The sequence below is a fragment of the Myiozetetes cayanensis genome, unplaced genomic scaffold (genome assembly GCF_022539395.1).
Source record: "Myiozetetes cayanensis isolate MyiCay16 unplaced genomic scaffold, myiCay2020 scf5-8, whole genome shotgun sequence".
NCBI lineage: Eukaryota > Metazoa > Chordata > Aves > Passeriformes > Tyrannidae > Myiozetetes > Myiozetetes cayanensis.
Window position 1 is genome coordinate 48,085,851 of NW_026087742.1, and position 15,445 is coordinate 48,101,295.

At 35.1% G+C, this 15,445-nt stretch overlaps 1 protein-coding gene across 1 annotated transcript in view; it reads left to right on the top strand.

Annotated features, from left to right (window-relative positions):
* PDS5B (PDS5 cohesin associated factor B) overlaps positions 1–15,445 on the top strand; it is a 100,838-nt gene that overhangs the window by 21,718 nt on the left and 63,675 nt on the right. Inside the window, 5 exon segments of the mRNA XM_050331319.1 lie at positions 1,370–1,573; positions 5,747–5,833; positions 5,937–6,034; positions 7,131–7,257; positions 13,882–13,962. Of these exon segments, the coding sequence (XP_050187276.1) occupies positions 1,370–1,573; positions 5,747–5,833; positions 5,937–6,034; positions 7,131–7,257; positions 13,882–13,962 (597 nt within the window).

A 15,445-nucleotide genomic window follows, 5' to 3' on the forward strand; every position in this document is an offset into this window, starting at 1 on the left:
ACTGTTTATTCTGCCTGTGAGTTCATCAGTGCACAGGCAGGGAGAAAACTGCACAGTGTTTCTTTTGTAAAGGATTGGATGAAACAGACTACACCATAAGTGTATGGGCCTAAGTATAAACCCAGTTGCAGGAGGTAAAGAACAGTAGTTGATAAATAAGTGAACTGTTAGCTTCTCTGACTGCCAAATTCATGTAAGTATTAGGGAAGAAGCACTTTTCCGTGGAATTTGTTTTGATTTATACAAGCAGAAATGCTGCTGTTTGTTGATGACTATATATTTGTATAAATATGAATTACTGGGAAAGCAGGGAATGAAATGGAAAATATGCACAGTGAATTTCTGTATTAGAATGACTTACCTTAGAAATTCTGTGCATTTTTTATTGACACCTTCTCCAAATTACAATAGATTTGGAAAAGAGATAGAAACTAAATGGTTGGAGTCATGAACTAGCACTTTAGGCAGACAGAAGGTGATAAACACTTGGAAATGATGAATAGTGTGAGAAAAGCATTTTTCCACACTTTTTTTTCATACAGAAGAACCAAAGCATCATCTAACGAAACATTAATGTTAGACCAGCAGTGTAATAATATACTTTTCCATAAGTTTTATATAAGTAAATTCCAAAGCTTATTACTGTAGAATGATGTAGTAAAAATTGAATGGGTTTAAGAAATATGGGCCACATCTGGAAGATGAAGCTCCAAGAGTATTAATCATGGTGGTCTGGGTGTGATTTCAGGCTCAGGAATCCTCTAACCTATTGCTTTACAGGAAGCTGGAAAGCTGTGCTAGGACGACTAGCTTGTTTTCCTATGTTTTCCTTTAAACACTGTGACAGATTGCTCTGGAGATAAGATTACTGATCTTTGTTGTACTGAAGAGTATGGATGTTCCTGTTGTCTGGGAAGAAAGAGTAGACAAAACCCTTACATGTTGCAAGAACACTTTGTCACCTGAATATTTATTCATTACCTTGTTAACTACATAAATCTAACTACTTTTCATAGAAATGAAAACAATTCTGATTTGTAAATTAATAGTATGTAAGGGCACCAGTGCACTTCAGATGGTTCACCTTGTGTCTGGTGAGGATTACATGTCTGCGTAAGCTACATATCTCCTGTGCCTTTTAGTAAAGGATTTTCACGTGCTTGAAAACTTTACAGCTTTTGTGATCCTAATTATGCCGATGTTCTTTTTCGAGTTGGATTTGCTGCTCCCTGGCCAGTTATAGTAAATTTTTTTGAGGGAAGAAAAACCCCCAACCAAACAACAAACTATAGCAAAGTAGAATATTTTCAAGTGTTTTATTGTTTTAGGTATTTCATTTTATGTCCCAATGTGTATCTCTCTTATTCAGATGGTTGTGAAAACTTTCATGGATATGGACCAGGACTCTGAAGAAGAAAAGGAGCTCTACCTAAATCTTGCATTACATCTGGCTTCAGATTTTTTCCTCAAACATCCCGATAAGGATGTACGTTTATTGGTAGCATGTTGTCTTGCTGATATTTTCAGAATTTATGCCCCTGAAGCTCCATACACTTCACCAGATAAACTAAAGGTAAATTAATCTCTTTTTCCACACCAGGTTTTTAAACTAAACAATTAATATACTTGATTACACCTTTCCCCCCCCCTCTTTATTTCTGGTAAAATCTAAGCAATTCAAAGTTTTCGCTTGATTTTGGGATATGATTGTTTGGTCAAGTCAATTGATCATGATATAAAGGGATATACAGTGCATCTTCCAATAACTTGTAGAGTATTGGATTTGTATTGAAAATAAATATTTTATTGAACTGTCATTGGGATTTGCAGGTAGTGGTCCGTTACTTTAGAAGTATTGATATATGTATACCTTTTATCACAATCGCTTGAAAGATAACTAATGCTTCAACTGTGAAAATACCTCTAGGCTTCCAAGTAAACTACCAAGATATGAGCACTTCTATTTTTGTAGATAAAGGCTCAGTTGAAAGAAAGACAAAGTACTTTTGTACAGAGGATGATGATTTCTGATGTGACTTGGAAGATTCTGCAATTACAAACATCACTGATCCCACTAGATGGAGATGGTTGATAGAGAAATGCCAGGTTTGAAAAGGCAGTGCAGATCCCCATTTGTTTCAGAAAAAAAGAAATTTTAGGTTCTTTTGTGGTTTTATTTATTTATTTATTTTTTGGTAATCTAACTTTGTTTCCAACTCTCAAAAGCAAACTGTTTTCCGTGCACAGTCTAGAGTGATGAACTGAGTTTTAGAGAAAATCTACAAAAAGCAGGTGAAAATAATGCTGCAAAAATGTGTCTTTTTGTCTCCCTGATTTAAGAGTGCGTGTGGGCATTTATAGTTTTTTTTATTGGTTTGGTCTTTGTTTATTACACAGCAGGATAAAAAAAAGATGGTTGTGGTGTAAGGTCTATCTACTATCACTTAAGAGGAAATCACTCAATTTGTCATCTAGTGGTTGCACCAGCAATGCTTCCTAAGTAGGGCAAACAGTTCAGTTTCAACTGTAGTACCTCTTCTGTTAACAGGTGTACTGGAGACATACCTAGGGATTTTTGTTAGCTCTGTTTTCTTAATTCTGAATTAGTGTGTGATCAGAGGTACAACATCTACTTACCTTACTTTTTGATTACACCGTCTTCAACTGGAGACAAATGTTAGCTTTCTCTACTGTGCTATATTTAAGTCTGGTTTTCAGGCATCCTGATTTCTACTTCAGTTTTGAGTATATGTTTTCATTTGCTTGTTAGGCTTAGAGTTCTTGTTTCTCTCTTTCTCAGTTGGGCTAAGTTCCTCCTTAGAGTATAAGCATAGTACAACAACTCTGAATGGACTAGGAACTTCCACTGCCAGCACTGAGTTCTGTAATCTGTGCAGATTTCAGAATTCAGTTTCTTGATGCTGTTTTCTAAACACAATTTGAGAAATAAAGAAAAGCCATACAGTAGGTACTTTTACCTAGGGCTGTTGAGGTAGGTTTTTTACAAACCCATTTCCTCTGAACACAGCTTTTGTGGTTGCAGGACAAGCTCTGATAGAAATGTCGAAGAGTTCCCTCCACTTTATAACAGAGGTAAGAGGAAGAATGCTTCCTCTTGGGTTATATCTTGGCACTGTTTTTACCCAGTATTTAATATCGTATCCATACCACAGCTTTGAGTCTTTTTTTGTATATATAGCACCAAAGTTAAAAATGGCAAAGGGAAATGCTGAAAAGGATTAAATTCTTGAGAGGAGAAAACTTAAGGTTTAAATTTTTGCCCTTACTTCAGACTCATTGGATTGCTTTGTAGCTTACACATCATGCAAGTGAGATTCTGAGGAAAGGGATCAGAATTTCAGGTTTCTCTCGTTTATGGATATCATCAATGTAAATCTTACATTCCTTGCTGAGCATTGAAAGAGCTTTGGTAACAGGGATGGAAAATGGCATGAGTAGGCTAAAACCAGAATTGGAACAGGATTGCTCTTCTGGAATCTGGGAACTTCTAACTTTGAGTCATCAGTCTGTGGAAAGCCTACAGCCTAAATCTAATTTTTTGGTGGGAAGATAATCTAATGACTGATATGTGTCCATTGAAAATGACTTGAACAAAACAACTGTGCCAGACTGCTGAAATGGAGATGTTTAAGGGTGTATATGGTAGCAGAACTTCAACACTCTGAATGTATTCTCTGGTGAGAACCATGACTGATGCTTACTGAAGCCCTTATGTGGTTAATGGGCATCAGGACAGTAATCCACAAAAAACATTAAATGTTCTTCCCAAAGTTGAAGTATAAGCATTTTTGGTTTTAGAGTCTGAATTCTAATGTAGACTTGCTTTGTGGAGTCTGATGTGAAAATGTATTGTTGTGAAGGTGTTGTAATTTCTTAGCTGCAACCAAAGTTTATTTTAACCTGTGTTTTGAATTTATAAATGCATGTTCAAATAGTATATTATGTATGCTTGAAAAGGGGAAAAATGTTGGATCATAATAAGTGAGATATTAAAAATTTAGTGAGTACTTCTGAGTTTAGTCTGTCTTGCTTTCTTTAAAACAAAATTGGAAAAAATAATTTAGAAATAAATGATTACTTTTTCAAATGATGCAGTAATTTGAAGCATTCCAATGTTGGACTTACTGTACATGTATGCTATTCTTTAATGTATGTATGTACAACGCAGTTCTGAGAACTTTGCAAAAATTTGGAAAATGAGTAGGGTCTTGGAATCACATTCAGTAGATAAGTGTTCCATACTGAGCTGCAGGATAAAAAGTAAAGATACTTTGTTAAATGACCTGATTGAGATGAACCATCCAGTGTACTAGTTTTCTAGAAGACAGCATTCATTTTGGGTGGGGACTGATGCCTTGCTATTGGTTCCGGCACTAGTTTTTAAGGGAGGGATTCTTCAGATGAGCTTTTGTCTGTGCACTGAATGTTCTTGAGTGGTTGGAGACCATGAGATGTCCTTTGAACTGTGTCACATGGTTTAATTTCAGCTAAAGAGTCCAGATTGTGTGCCTTATAAGTGACCTGAAGTGTGAACCAAACAGTGATCCTTCTCGTCATGCTTTACAATTCAAAATCACAATCTTGATTTAAATTAAAACATTAATGTAGCTGTTAGCTCTGAACAGTGTGCTTACTGTGTTTTTTTACGAAGAGGTGATGATGTCAGATGTCATCTAATTCTTGTTTTTACCTAGAACCACAGTAAGTGCTCAGCTTAATGATTAAAGCTGGATTTTGTGGTTTTAGTGTTAGAAGGAAAGGAACTCCATTCTTATCTTTTGTCTATCTCATTTTTCTTGAGGGGCTGAGGGGAAATGGTCCTTTTGAAAATGTTATAGAAAAGCTTTATGGATTATTTCTGGGTTTTTTCAGGGTTAACAATAAGGCCGTCATGTATCTATTATGGCAACTTTATACCTTTTGGAACTTATTTGATTTACACCTAGATTCTTAGATTATTGTAGATACAGTTGAGGCTGGGAACAGTGTTTCTGGTATACATATTTTTAAATATTTTTATTTAATATAGTATTTGTGAATTTCCAGCTGTTAATAATCTGAATGTGAAAAAGCATTTTAAAAAGGCACCTTACTGTGTGTTTCCATTCTGTTCATAATTGATTATTTGTTCCTTATCACCTGCTTCAATTTACTCTGTGTGAGACTTATTTTGGAGAAGTCTTCTGGTGTTGAAAGTTGATAGAGGAAGCCGGAGGAACTTCGACATATTAGTTTTTGCAAGAGGTGTGATTTATGTCAATATCATGATGACTGACAAATGCACAAATGATACAGTGTGAACATATAATAATACTTTTAGGAAAGCTGTAGTTGCCTACTGCTTTTTCCCCCTTCTTTTGAAACCTATTGCTGTATGAAGTAAAAATGTACAATTCGTTGTCCTGCTGAATAATAAGTTCTTGACTCTGCAGCATGTCAGCCAGTTGCTGTTCTGTTTGTCAAGCTGAGTGCTTTTCTTTGGAAAAGGAAAACTTTTGCTTCCTTAGTAAAAGGTTGCTTTTTAAACCCTTTAAAGAAACATTAAGTATTTTAAAATTACTCCGTGACATTTTCCATGGTGTTTTTGCAGATGATCTTCTTTTGGACAGTGAAATAATATGTATTTTGTAGAGATAAATAATTCTAGTAAGTTAAAAAGGTAATTATTTTAATTTTGAAAGTTTAATTGCAGTTGACTAAATAACTATAATTTTTTTCTTTTCAGGATATATTTATGTTTATAACAAGGCAGCTTAAAGGTTTAGAAGATACAAAAAGCCCCCAGTTTAATCGATATTTTTATTTACTTGAGGTGAGCTTCATAACTTATTTCATAATAACCATTAGATGTAATTTTTCAATTTATTATTTGTATTAACTACTCCTTTTATTTTTTTCTTTCTTTTCCAACACAGAACATTGCTTGGGTCAAGTCTTATAACATATGCTTTGAATTAGAAGATAGCAATGAGATTTTTACACAGTTGTACAGAACGCTGTTCTCAGTAATAAAGTAAGTATTGTCACTCCCAATTACAATATATTGTTGCATAGTTGAGGTCAGTTGCTTCTAAGATAGCTGTTTGGTGTGACTTTTAGCGTTAATGAGCTTAGTTTTGTAGTACAGTTTAACTAAATGTAGCAATATAAATACAACAAGCTGTCAGTTTTGCCTGTCGTAGTTAAACAAAACACATTGCAAATAATCTTTTTCCCCTAAAAGACTTAACTTTAATTGTCATTTACTGTATTAATTTTATTCTATTCTTGAAATTGACTGGTATAATATGTAATTCTAAGGAATTTAGAGGATTATTGCTGTAAAAACATGAGTCAGAAAGTAGTGGAAACTGAAACATACTGCTAGAGATAGTCCAGTCTGTGCCTCTTGCTCAAACCCAGATTGCCCAGAACTGTAGCCAGTTGGGTTTTGAACATCTCCAAGGATGGAGAGTCCATGCCCCTCTCTGGCAACCTTCTAGTGCTCAATCACCCTTATATTTAAAAAGTTTCCTATATTTAAATGGTATGTTCTGTATTTATCTTGGTGCCCACTGGCTCTTGTTCTGTCATTGGACGCCACTGAGTGTGTCAAGAGTCTTACCCTTTCTTCCTAACATCAAGTATTTAAACAGTGATGAGTTCCTCCGTAAGTCATCTCTTCTCAAGCCTAAAATACATGTCAGCCCTATCAGTGCCTTCTTGTATGAGAGCTGCTCCACTCCCTTAATCATCTTTATGACTGTTTTCTGGACTGAGACCGGGATGCAAGTGTCCCTCTTGTGCTGGTGTGCCCAGATCTGGGCACAGCACTCCAACTGAAGCCTCACCAGCGTTGAGTAGAGGGATGTGCTAATACACTATCTTTTCATGGTAGGGATGGATACAGTCCTCTTACGCTTACTATAGTAGTAAATGAGGAGAGCATGACATTCAAGAACATTCTGGGAACTGGTATATACAACTGAGGAACTGAAGTATTGTAACTTCTAAGAAAACTTGTCATTTGCTTATTCTGTTCCTTGTTTGACATCACCATAGGGAGTGCTCTGAATGGAACTTGTACTTTATAGAGATAGTATACTAAGAATTCTTGTTTTTAATTTCAGCAATGGTCATAACCAAAAAGTACACATGCACATGGTTGATCTAATGAGCTCCATCATTTGTGAGGGAGATACCGTGTCACAGGAGCTTTTGGATACAGTGTTAGTTAATCTAGTGCCAGCACATAAGGTAAGACTTAATAAGGCTTAAGTTTTGTTTGTGTTTTGTTGGTTTCATTTTTGTAATCGTGATTTATTGGATGTATATATTCAGATATGTAGATCTTATTGAGAGAATAGCTGTAACAATTGTCCTCGTAATGTTTAGATTTCTCTTAGCAAGCTACTTTTAATAGCCAGAAAATTCAGTAGAATTTCATTGCTCTGATACACTTGCTGTAAGCAAAATATCAGTGGTCGTAGTAATCTAACAGGTTTAATGTCATATGAATTTAAACACAGTTTTTTAATATACTGTCATATCAGTAGAACTGAATATAAAAGTTATATATCCTTTGGAAAGTTTTAATTCATGTAATGCTGTATCAACAGCTCAAACTAATGTGGTGCCCTATGTGGGAGGGGAAAAGTCACAACGACTGATTTGTTATTGGCTCTGTTGCATTTCAGAAATGTTGGTCTTGGCATTACTGAAAGCACACTGGTATGTTTCTGATGCAGCCATAGAATTAAGTATGTGCAGAAATGGTGGTACCTGAAGAGCCCAAGGGATGGCTGTCTTACCTTAATGAGTAGTGTCTTCTCAAAAAAAACAAAAGTGTCCAACAGATGAACTACAGGAAGAACTTCAGAACTCTGCTTGTGTTGTGCTATTTAGATGTTTAAAAAACACGGAAGTCTGACTTCTTAGTTCAGAAAACTGTGTCCTATGAAATCTCTTAGGCTACAGTGTAGAAGATGCCTTATACATATGTTCTGTATGACAAAAAAGGATTCTGGAGAATTATCTAGGAAATGTGGGTTTAGCTGCATATGGACAGTTCTAACAGCTTCCTTTTTTTTTTTGTGTATGTTTTTTTAAATGTTCAGCAAAGTCCTAACCACTGTAACTTCTATGAAAAGTGTAAGGTTAAGAGGATATTAACTGAGAGTTCCTTTGGAATGCCTGCTAGTGTGCTTTTACCACAAGCAATCAATTTCAATAAATAAATAGCACATAAATTATTTCTCTATTGATAATCAAAGATTAATTTTCCCCATTGGAAGTGCTTTAGCTGTGTCCTTCAAGGGGTCTAGTACTTCTGTGCCAGGTCCAGACTGAAATTTGTGTGGCTAATATTCAGATTTATGAAGTAAAGCTTTGGAATACAAGAAACAAAGGCAAGGCTATGCAAAATACTCCAGTTTGTGTTTTCTCAGTTATTAACAGTCTGTTGTTTCATTGTGTCACCTGTGTTCAACTTGATTTAGTTGTACTATTTCTATGATTCATGTTTAATAAGTTCATTTTGAGTTGAAGAATTTGCATCCTGTTAGATTGTCTGTAGCATTAAAACAATTCTGTTTCATAGATTTTAGGATTTAAAGATATTGACTGAATATTTTAATAGGATAATATATTTGGAGAGTTGCATTTTCTTCTGGTTTTGTTTTAATCAAATTGTCTCTTTGGATAGGGTGTTCATTTATAGCTTGTTTTTGAATAGAAATAGTTACATAACTTCATACTGTATCCTGAGTACCTTTTTTTTCTTTTTTTTCATACCAGTGGAAAGAAGCTTCTAATATTTTTCTGTTTAATGCCAAAATCTTCAAATAGTGTTTATTTAAAATTTTGCTCCTCTAACTACTTTCTGTGTCCACTGATGTCATGGTTGAACAGTGTAATGAATTCAGAGTTGAAAATTTTTCCACTTGTGTCCACTGAGCATGAAACTATGAAGATCTTAGGGATAGGGTCCACCATAAAAAAGAACTATGTCTTAGCTGACCTAGCTATTCTACTGTACAGGCTGGGGAAAAGGGAAATGGAATGGCATATGGCAAGTGTTGGTGTAATGGTCAGTAGGGCATCCCCAGATTTCCTAGGGACCAAAAATACTTTTGATGGAGTAGAAGAAACATAGATCTGTCAGACTGAGAGATTGTTGGAGATAAAACCATTGTATCTGTAGAAAGTGACACAGGCAAGTGGTGTATCTTTAATACAACCAGAAGGAAGGTTGGGCATGAGAGGGAATGTGTGGTGGCCTTGCGAACTGAATGACTGTATTGTAGAAAATAGGTGTATTGGTAACACGAGACTGAGACCTGAGTAGTTTAATCTTTATAATTTATCTGAGGAGTGGCCTGTAAGTATGTATTGGGAGCAGAAGGTTCAAGCAACTCCTGGATGCTAAAGCCCAGTGGCTAAAATTCAACATTAGACTACTTGATGCAAAAATTATATTAATATTTTTAAGAGATGTAGTAGTTAATTGAGCAGTTTACCAAAGTTTAATTCAGTGCTGTTACATCTTAAAACCAAGACTATTTTTTCAAAGAGGAAAAATAGGTATGGTCCTTAGTCCTGAGTAGTAAGTGTAATAAGCAATAGTGCCAGTAGGATGGCTACAAAAACTCAGGCATAAGGAGCATACACTGTGCACATGATGTATTATCAAATGTCTGTCTACCGTAATTGGTAGTCACTGAAGTGGTCTAAACTACTCTATGTCCCTTGAGTTTGTCATCCATCTCACTTGGCCAGAATAAAAGCCATACTGATGGTTTTTCATTCAGGCCAACCTGAATGGAAGAGCAGATGACACTAATGTCACAAAGAGGCATGTTGGAGTGTGCACAGGCTTGCTTGAGTAGTACAGCTATCAGATAAGTCAATAAAATGGCAAGCTTGACTTGTCTGATGGTGTGCTCAACTCTTAGTTTTGATGCTGAATTATTTTTTCCCTTTTGTACCTTCTCTTTTCTTCTTTTCTATAAATTCTACTGAAATTCTTTTGATAAGGTTATGTTATCAGGGAATGAAATAAAGTGACCTAAACCCAGATAAGACCCACAAACAAGGGAGAGATAGTCAGTATGAAAAGGCAAGGAAAATTAATAGTTTTCCTTTCTCCTTTAATGGTCTTTTTATATTATAAAGCTTTTATGGAAGACCTGCAAACAATTTTGTGTTTGTGCAGTGTGTTAGAAGGCAAATTGACTTTATTTCCTTGAGTGTTTGCCAGTGTTCCACTTTCAGCCTCAGGAGTGCTACAGGGAATCCCACATTGCTTTACATGCTTATGTCTTAGAAAAAGTGATGTAGACAATTAAATTCCTAGCTGTCTCTGCTATAAATTTGCTTAATAATTAGTATTTTCTATCTTGGCAACACTTCAGCTGAGCTTTTCTTTATGAGCCATCCTTAGAATCCTGTTTACCTTCCCCAACAGAACTAAAGAATCTGTTAGAACTGTTTTGCCAAGTGCTCTTGGATACTAATTCTGCTGCTGTGCCATTGCTAATAAGAATAAAACTGAAGACACTTTTCAAATTTCAAGAAAATAATATGTTAATATGTATGTTTTTGAGGAATGTTTGCATTAGATACAGACTTCACGTTTGATTTTCCTCCTCAAGTTATAAAATAAGGGCTGGATTGACACTTGCTAATCATCTTTTTTAAAGAGAAAAGAAGGGACATGCATTTGTTTTTAGTTGCCTTTTTTTTTCTCTCATTTAAAGGATGAGTACAAATTATTTCATTCTCACTTGTCCTGGAAAGTATTGTCTATGTAAACCCAAAAATGTCTGTGTCATGCTGTCAGAGAAGTTGCTGCTGCTTCTTGTGTCAAAAAGTAGAAGTTTTGTCAAACATTCTAGAGAGGTATGAAAAATAAATTGGTGGAACTGTTAATGGCTTCCAGACGTGTAAAAAAGCTTGAAATACTAGCAATATATACATAAAAATCATGGTAAGAATTGAGACTAAGGTTAACCAAGATAGCCTGTATTCAAATTTTGTTGCTGGAGGCCTCCTAAGCTTTAAGAAAAAAAAAATGTTCTCCTGTGTTTATTAACTTCCTTTTCTGAAAGAAAACTGGAGGTTTTCAGTGCGAAAATCTCTTTCAGATGTTAAGTGTAACCTCAGTTATCTTGTGGAAAATCTGTATTTTGCCTTTTCATGGGTGGTTCTTTGGTTTCTCCTTATCAATCAATACTTTTTTCATTTTTTCCTTCAAAATGTACTAATTACTAATGATTACTTTAAACAGTGTTGCCAGCTGATGACCTAGTTTCTACCCTGTTCAAGATTCTCAAAAGCTGTATGTCCACTGGGTGCCTTAATGCTTTTAGAGGCATCCTGATTAAGATTATTGTCCCCATCATGGGTTTTCTTAAGTCATTAAAAAATCTTGAAATACATGTCAATTTTCTTTCCAAACATATAGAAAGATTAAAGAGAGAATGATAGAAGAATTTATCCAAGCACAGAGAGGAAATTTGTTAAATTAGGTGTTTTCCTTTTAAAATGTCTCTTCCAGGAGAAGGAAGTTTTAGGTGTCTTTCTGGCTGTTGAATTAGGCAGAAGGACAACTTTGACGTTCTATAAAAGATCTTTGAATCTACTTGGTAATGGCCTGGGTTGCTCTTGTTTTCATTTCAACTAAGGCAGTGCCACTTTTTCTTGTTTCTTCTTTTATCCTGAAGCTGGAAAATGAGAAGAAAACTTTCTCACGTGCTTTTGAGACTTCCTTGGTATTGTTGTTTTCAGAAGGTTGGGCCTCTGGATATTTGAGGGTCATGACTAGTGGCACAATTAAATCAAGTATGTGAGGTGTGAAAAAATAGGTAACTTTCCTTAGCCAGTTGTGCTCTAGACTGTTTTTCCTCTTTGCAGCTTTTCTAGATGGAATGAAGTGTAATGCGAATACCTTACTCAATATTGCAAATATCTGCTTCTAGCATTTATCTTGGGAAACATTAAGTTCTGAAGTGAACTGATGTGTGAAAGACACAATCTGAAACTGTAGTTAATATGAATCAAAACAGATCTACCTTTTGGAACTCCGCTGTGCTAGATCTGCTGTTTAGATTTGTTTTGTATGTAAATCAGATCTTGCTCATGATCCAGAGTTCTCTCTTGCCCAGGTGAAAGTAGTTTTCTTTGTTTTGATGAAGGTCAACTGTGAAGTCAAGAAGGATCAGAACAAGAATTGAAAGTGATGTACATTCCTTGTTACAGAGATTTGTGCCTTTTATTTCCTGAGTAGTTACAGCTCTAGCTGAATAACATAAAACAAATGCTACGAGTGGAAATGCCTCTTTTTTATTTCCTTTTTTTTTGTTTTCCTCATAACCATAAAGAGAAATCCAGCATGTGGAACCTTCTCTTTTCTAGGACATGGAACAGCTGTACAATTTTTAAAAACTGTCAGTTATCCTTGTATCTTGATTAGAGTAAGGGAAGAGGAAATTACAGGAAATTACATCCTTGGGATGCTCAAGAATTGGAATTTTTAGTCACCTTCTGTAGTAGTCTCTGAGTAAAACAGATACTTCAGACATGAATCTTCGTAGTCTTTTGACTTCAGTCACCTGACTTAATTCTATCAGTAGGCAAGTCAAAGATTTTTTTGTCTTACATTATCAGAAAATGTTAATCTGTTCCCACTGCTGTTTAGAAGCCTATAGTTCTATAGAGTTTTTTAAATTTCAGGCAGTGTTTTCCATCTCTTTGTGAATCATTTTTTTTTTTACTTTTGGACAACTATAAAGAACCAAACATATGCAGGTAAAAAAATACCCTGAGTGTGGCAGTGCATCTTGTGTTTGCTTTTCATTATGCTAAAATGAAGTTTTCTTGCTTTTATGGATAAGACATATTTAAACAAAAAACAACCAAAACCTGCCCTTTTTTACTGTTACCTTGTGAATTGAATATGCTGGGGTTTTTAAATTGCAAAGACTAATAAAAATTGTGGGAACTATATTTTTATGGAGACTTTTAGCTATTAAAATACTATATATATTCTTGTGTATTGGAGACTTTTCCTTCTTCTTTGTGTTAATCAACTCTGCAGTGGGTGTTACAAGGGCTGAGTTGTATTTTCTTCTGAAAATTATTTGAAAATAATTGTGATATAGAAATTGGAGAAAGGATGTAGCAACTAGAGCGTGGAGAATGTGTGCTGGGAAAGGAAGGAAACAATGATAGAGCAATAACCCAATTAGAGAAATGGAGAGATAGGAATGTTGGGAAGGGGGGCATCTGTTTTCTAAATTTTCTGTTAGTTTCTTTATATTGTATTCTTCACCCTTTTTTGCTCATGAACTAAAATTCTAGGGTTTTTTTCTTTGCTGTCTTGGACAACACACTAAGTGTCTTTGCACAGTACGATGAAGAGGCTGTGATGGTGGTTCATAGGTGACTGCTTGATGCAAGGACAGAATCGTACTTTCTGCCACAATCTGTTCAGTCTTTCTCTTGTGGTGACTTTAAATGTTGCTTTCTATTGCTTTCCTGGTTTTTTGGGGAACCTGATAAAGAGGAGCTGTAAAATATAGGCACTCGACTTCAGTGAGTATCAGTCTTAGATGTGCAACTAAAAGTAAGCCCTCATTTGCCAGGAAAAAGGTTTTCTCTCAGTCAGTATCAGTGAAGACACAAAGCTTTGTTTGGAATGGCTTTGTTTTTTCTATTTTTTTCTATTTTTTTTCTATTTTAACTACTGAAAGTATAAAGAGAACAGGCCATTCCTTTAGTGCATTTACCAGTATATGGTAGCTTTAAATTCTTGGATATTATTTTTAGGATTAATGCATGTGCTTAAAAAAATTCTGTTTTGTTTTCTTTCTTCCTTCTCAGAATCTAAACAAGCAAGCCTACGATTTGGCAAAGGCTTTACTAAAGAGGACAGCGCAAGCCATTGAACCGTACATTACTAATGTAAGTGAAACTGCAGACAAATATGGAAATCAGGTTTTTTAACTGAGCTGTGTTATAAAAAGAATGAATTGCAACTTTTTACAGACTCTCAATTTTCTTTGAAAGAATTATTGTAATAACGAAGCACTGTGTAACCTGTCGTTTTGGGTCTAATTCTTTACTGATATAATCTACTAAGCCTGTAATAATTTTGATTTATGAAATGCAATGGATAGTTTACTTTTTACTTTGGAAGACCTTGAAAGTCAATCCTTAGAGTGACTGGAAGACCAAATGTATTTATATGTATTGTTCTGATAAAAATGTGTAAACACATCGTTTCTGTGGCAAAATTCTTCCTTTAGTGAGGAGATGAGACTACTTAGAAGCCAAAAGAAGTGAAGGTAGAGCAGTATTGTAATGCTGTTATTTCATGTGTGGGAAAAGGAAACAGAATCTAAGAATAGGTGGTAAGGAAGAAAACCTAGTGCATGGAAAATTGTAGCCAATTTGAGTGTAGACATCATTGTCACATAATGTAGACGTCATTGCCACTGTAAGAGAAGATGGATGAGGGGAAGTAAAGTTTAGACAGGATTATACTCTAACTTTAATTGCACAATAGAAAAGACTATTTTTTTTTTTAATAGTTGAGGATGTAGCAGGTCTCATGACATGTATCCAAAACCTCCAGAGCTTGAAGACAATAGCAAATCTTCACTACTTTCTGTTGCTTTCAGACTTGTAATGTTTGTAGTACTTGGAAAGTAGGTATCTCCTAAGATTTTAGAAAATCTTCAGTGAAAACTCTTACTTCTAACCTGCTGTTTGGGAAGGTGTTGCTACATGTATTTTTAATGTTCATCTGTAAGGTTAGATTACAAACTGGGTGACATTTTGTGAGCTTTAAGGAAGTAAGTAAGAATCTTCTATTCATGGAAAGAATGTGCATGGAGTCTTCTGTTCTTTCTTTCCCATGAGTGAGAAATAAGCTGTTCTGAAAGTTTTCTTTCTTAAAACATATCAAAAACACAGTAACAATTAATTGCCTAAACAGGAATATATATATTCCAGGCAACTATGTATCCAGAAAAGCAAAATGTTTCTGGAAGACAGTCTTTAACGTCTCATGAAGTCATGAACACTTTTCTGTTATTTTCTAGTCATTACTAAGTGAACTGTTGACTTTTTCTACTGCATCATTGTTGGGAGTTCATTCTATAACTTTAGAAACTGGTAACTTTCAAGTTTTTAGTTTCTTTATTGATATGATTAACTTTGTCAGGTACAGAGTGATATTTTTCTGTCCCAAATTTGGAAGTAGAAAACTGAAGTGCCAGTTACATGTGTTCTGTTGTCTTAGTGGCAGGTGTAATTTGTTTAGGTATACTTGTGAGTGGTTTTAATCCAAGGAGAAGAAAAATGTTCCAAATTATGTCCTCCCGCTAATGAGTAGAGGGTAGTATATTCCTTCCTACCCATCTGAGAGGACATAGTTGAAAGT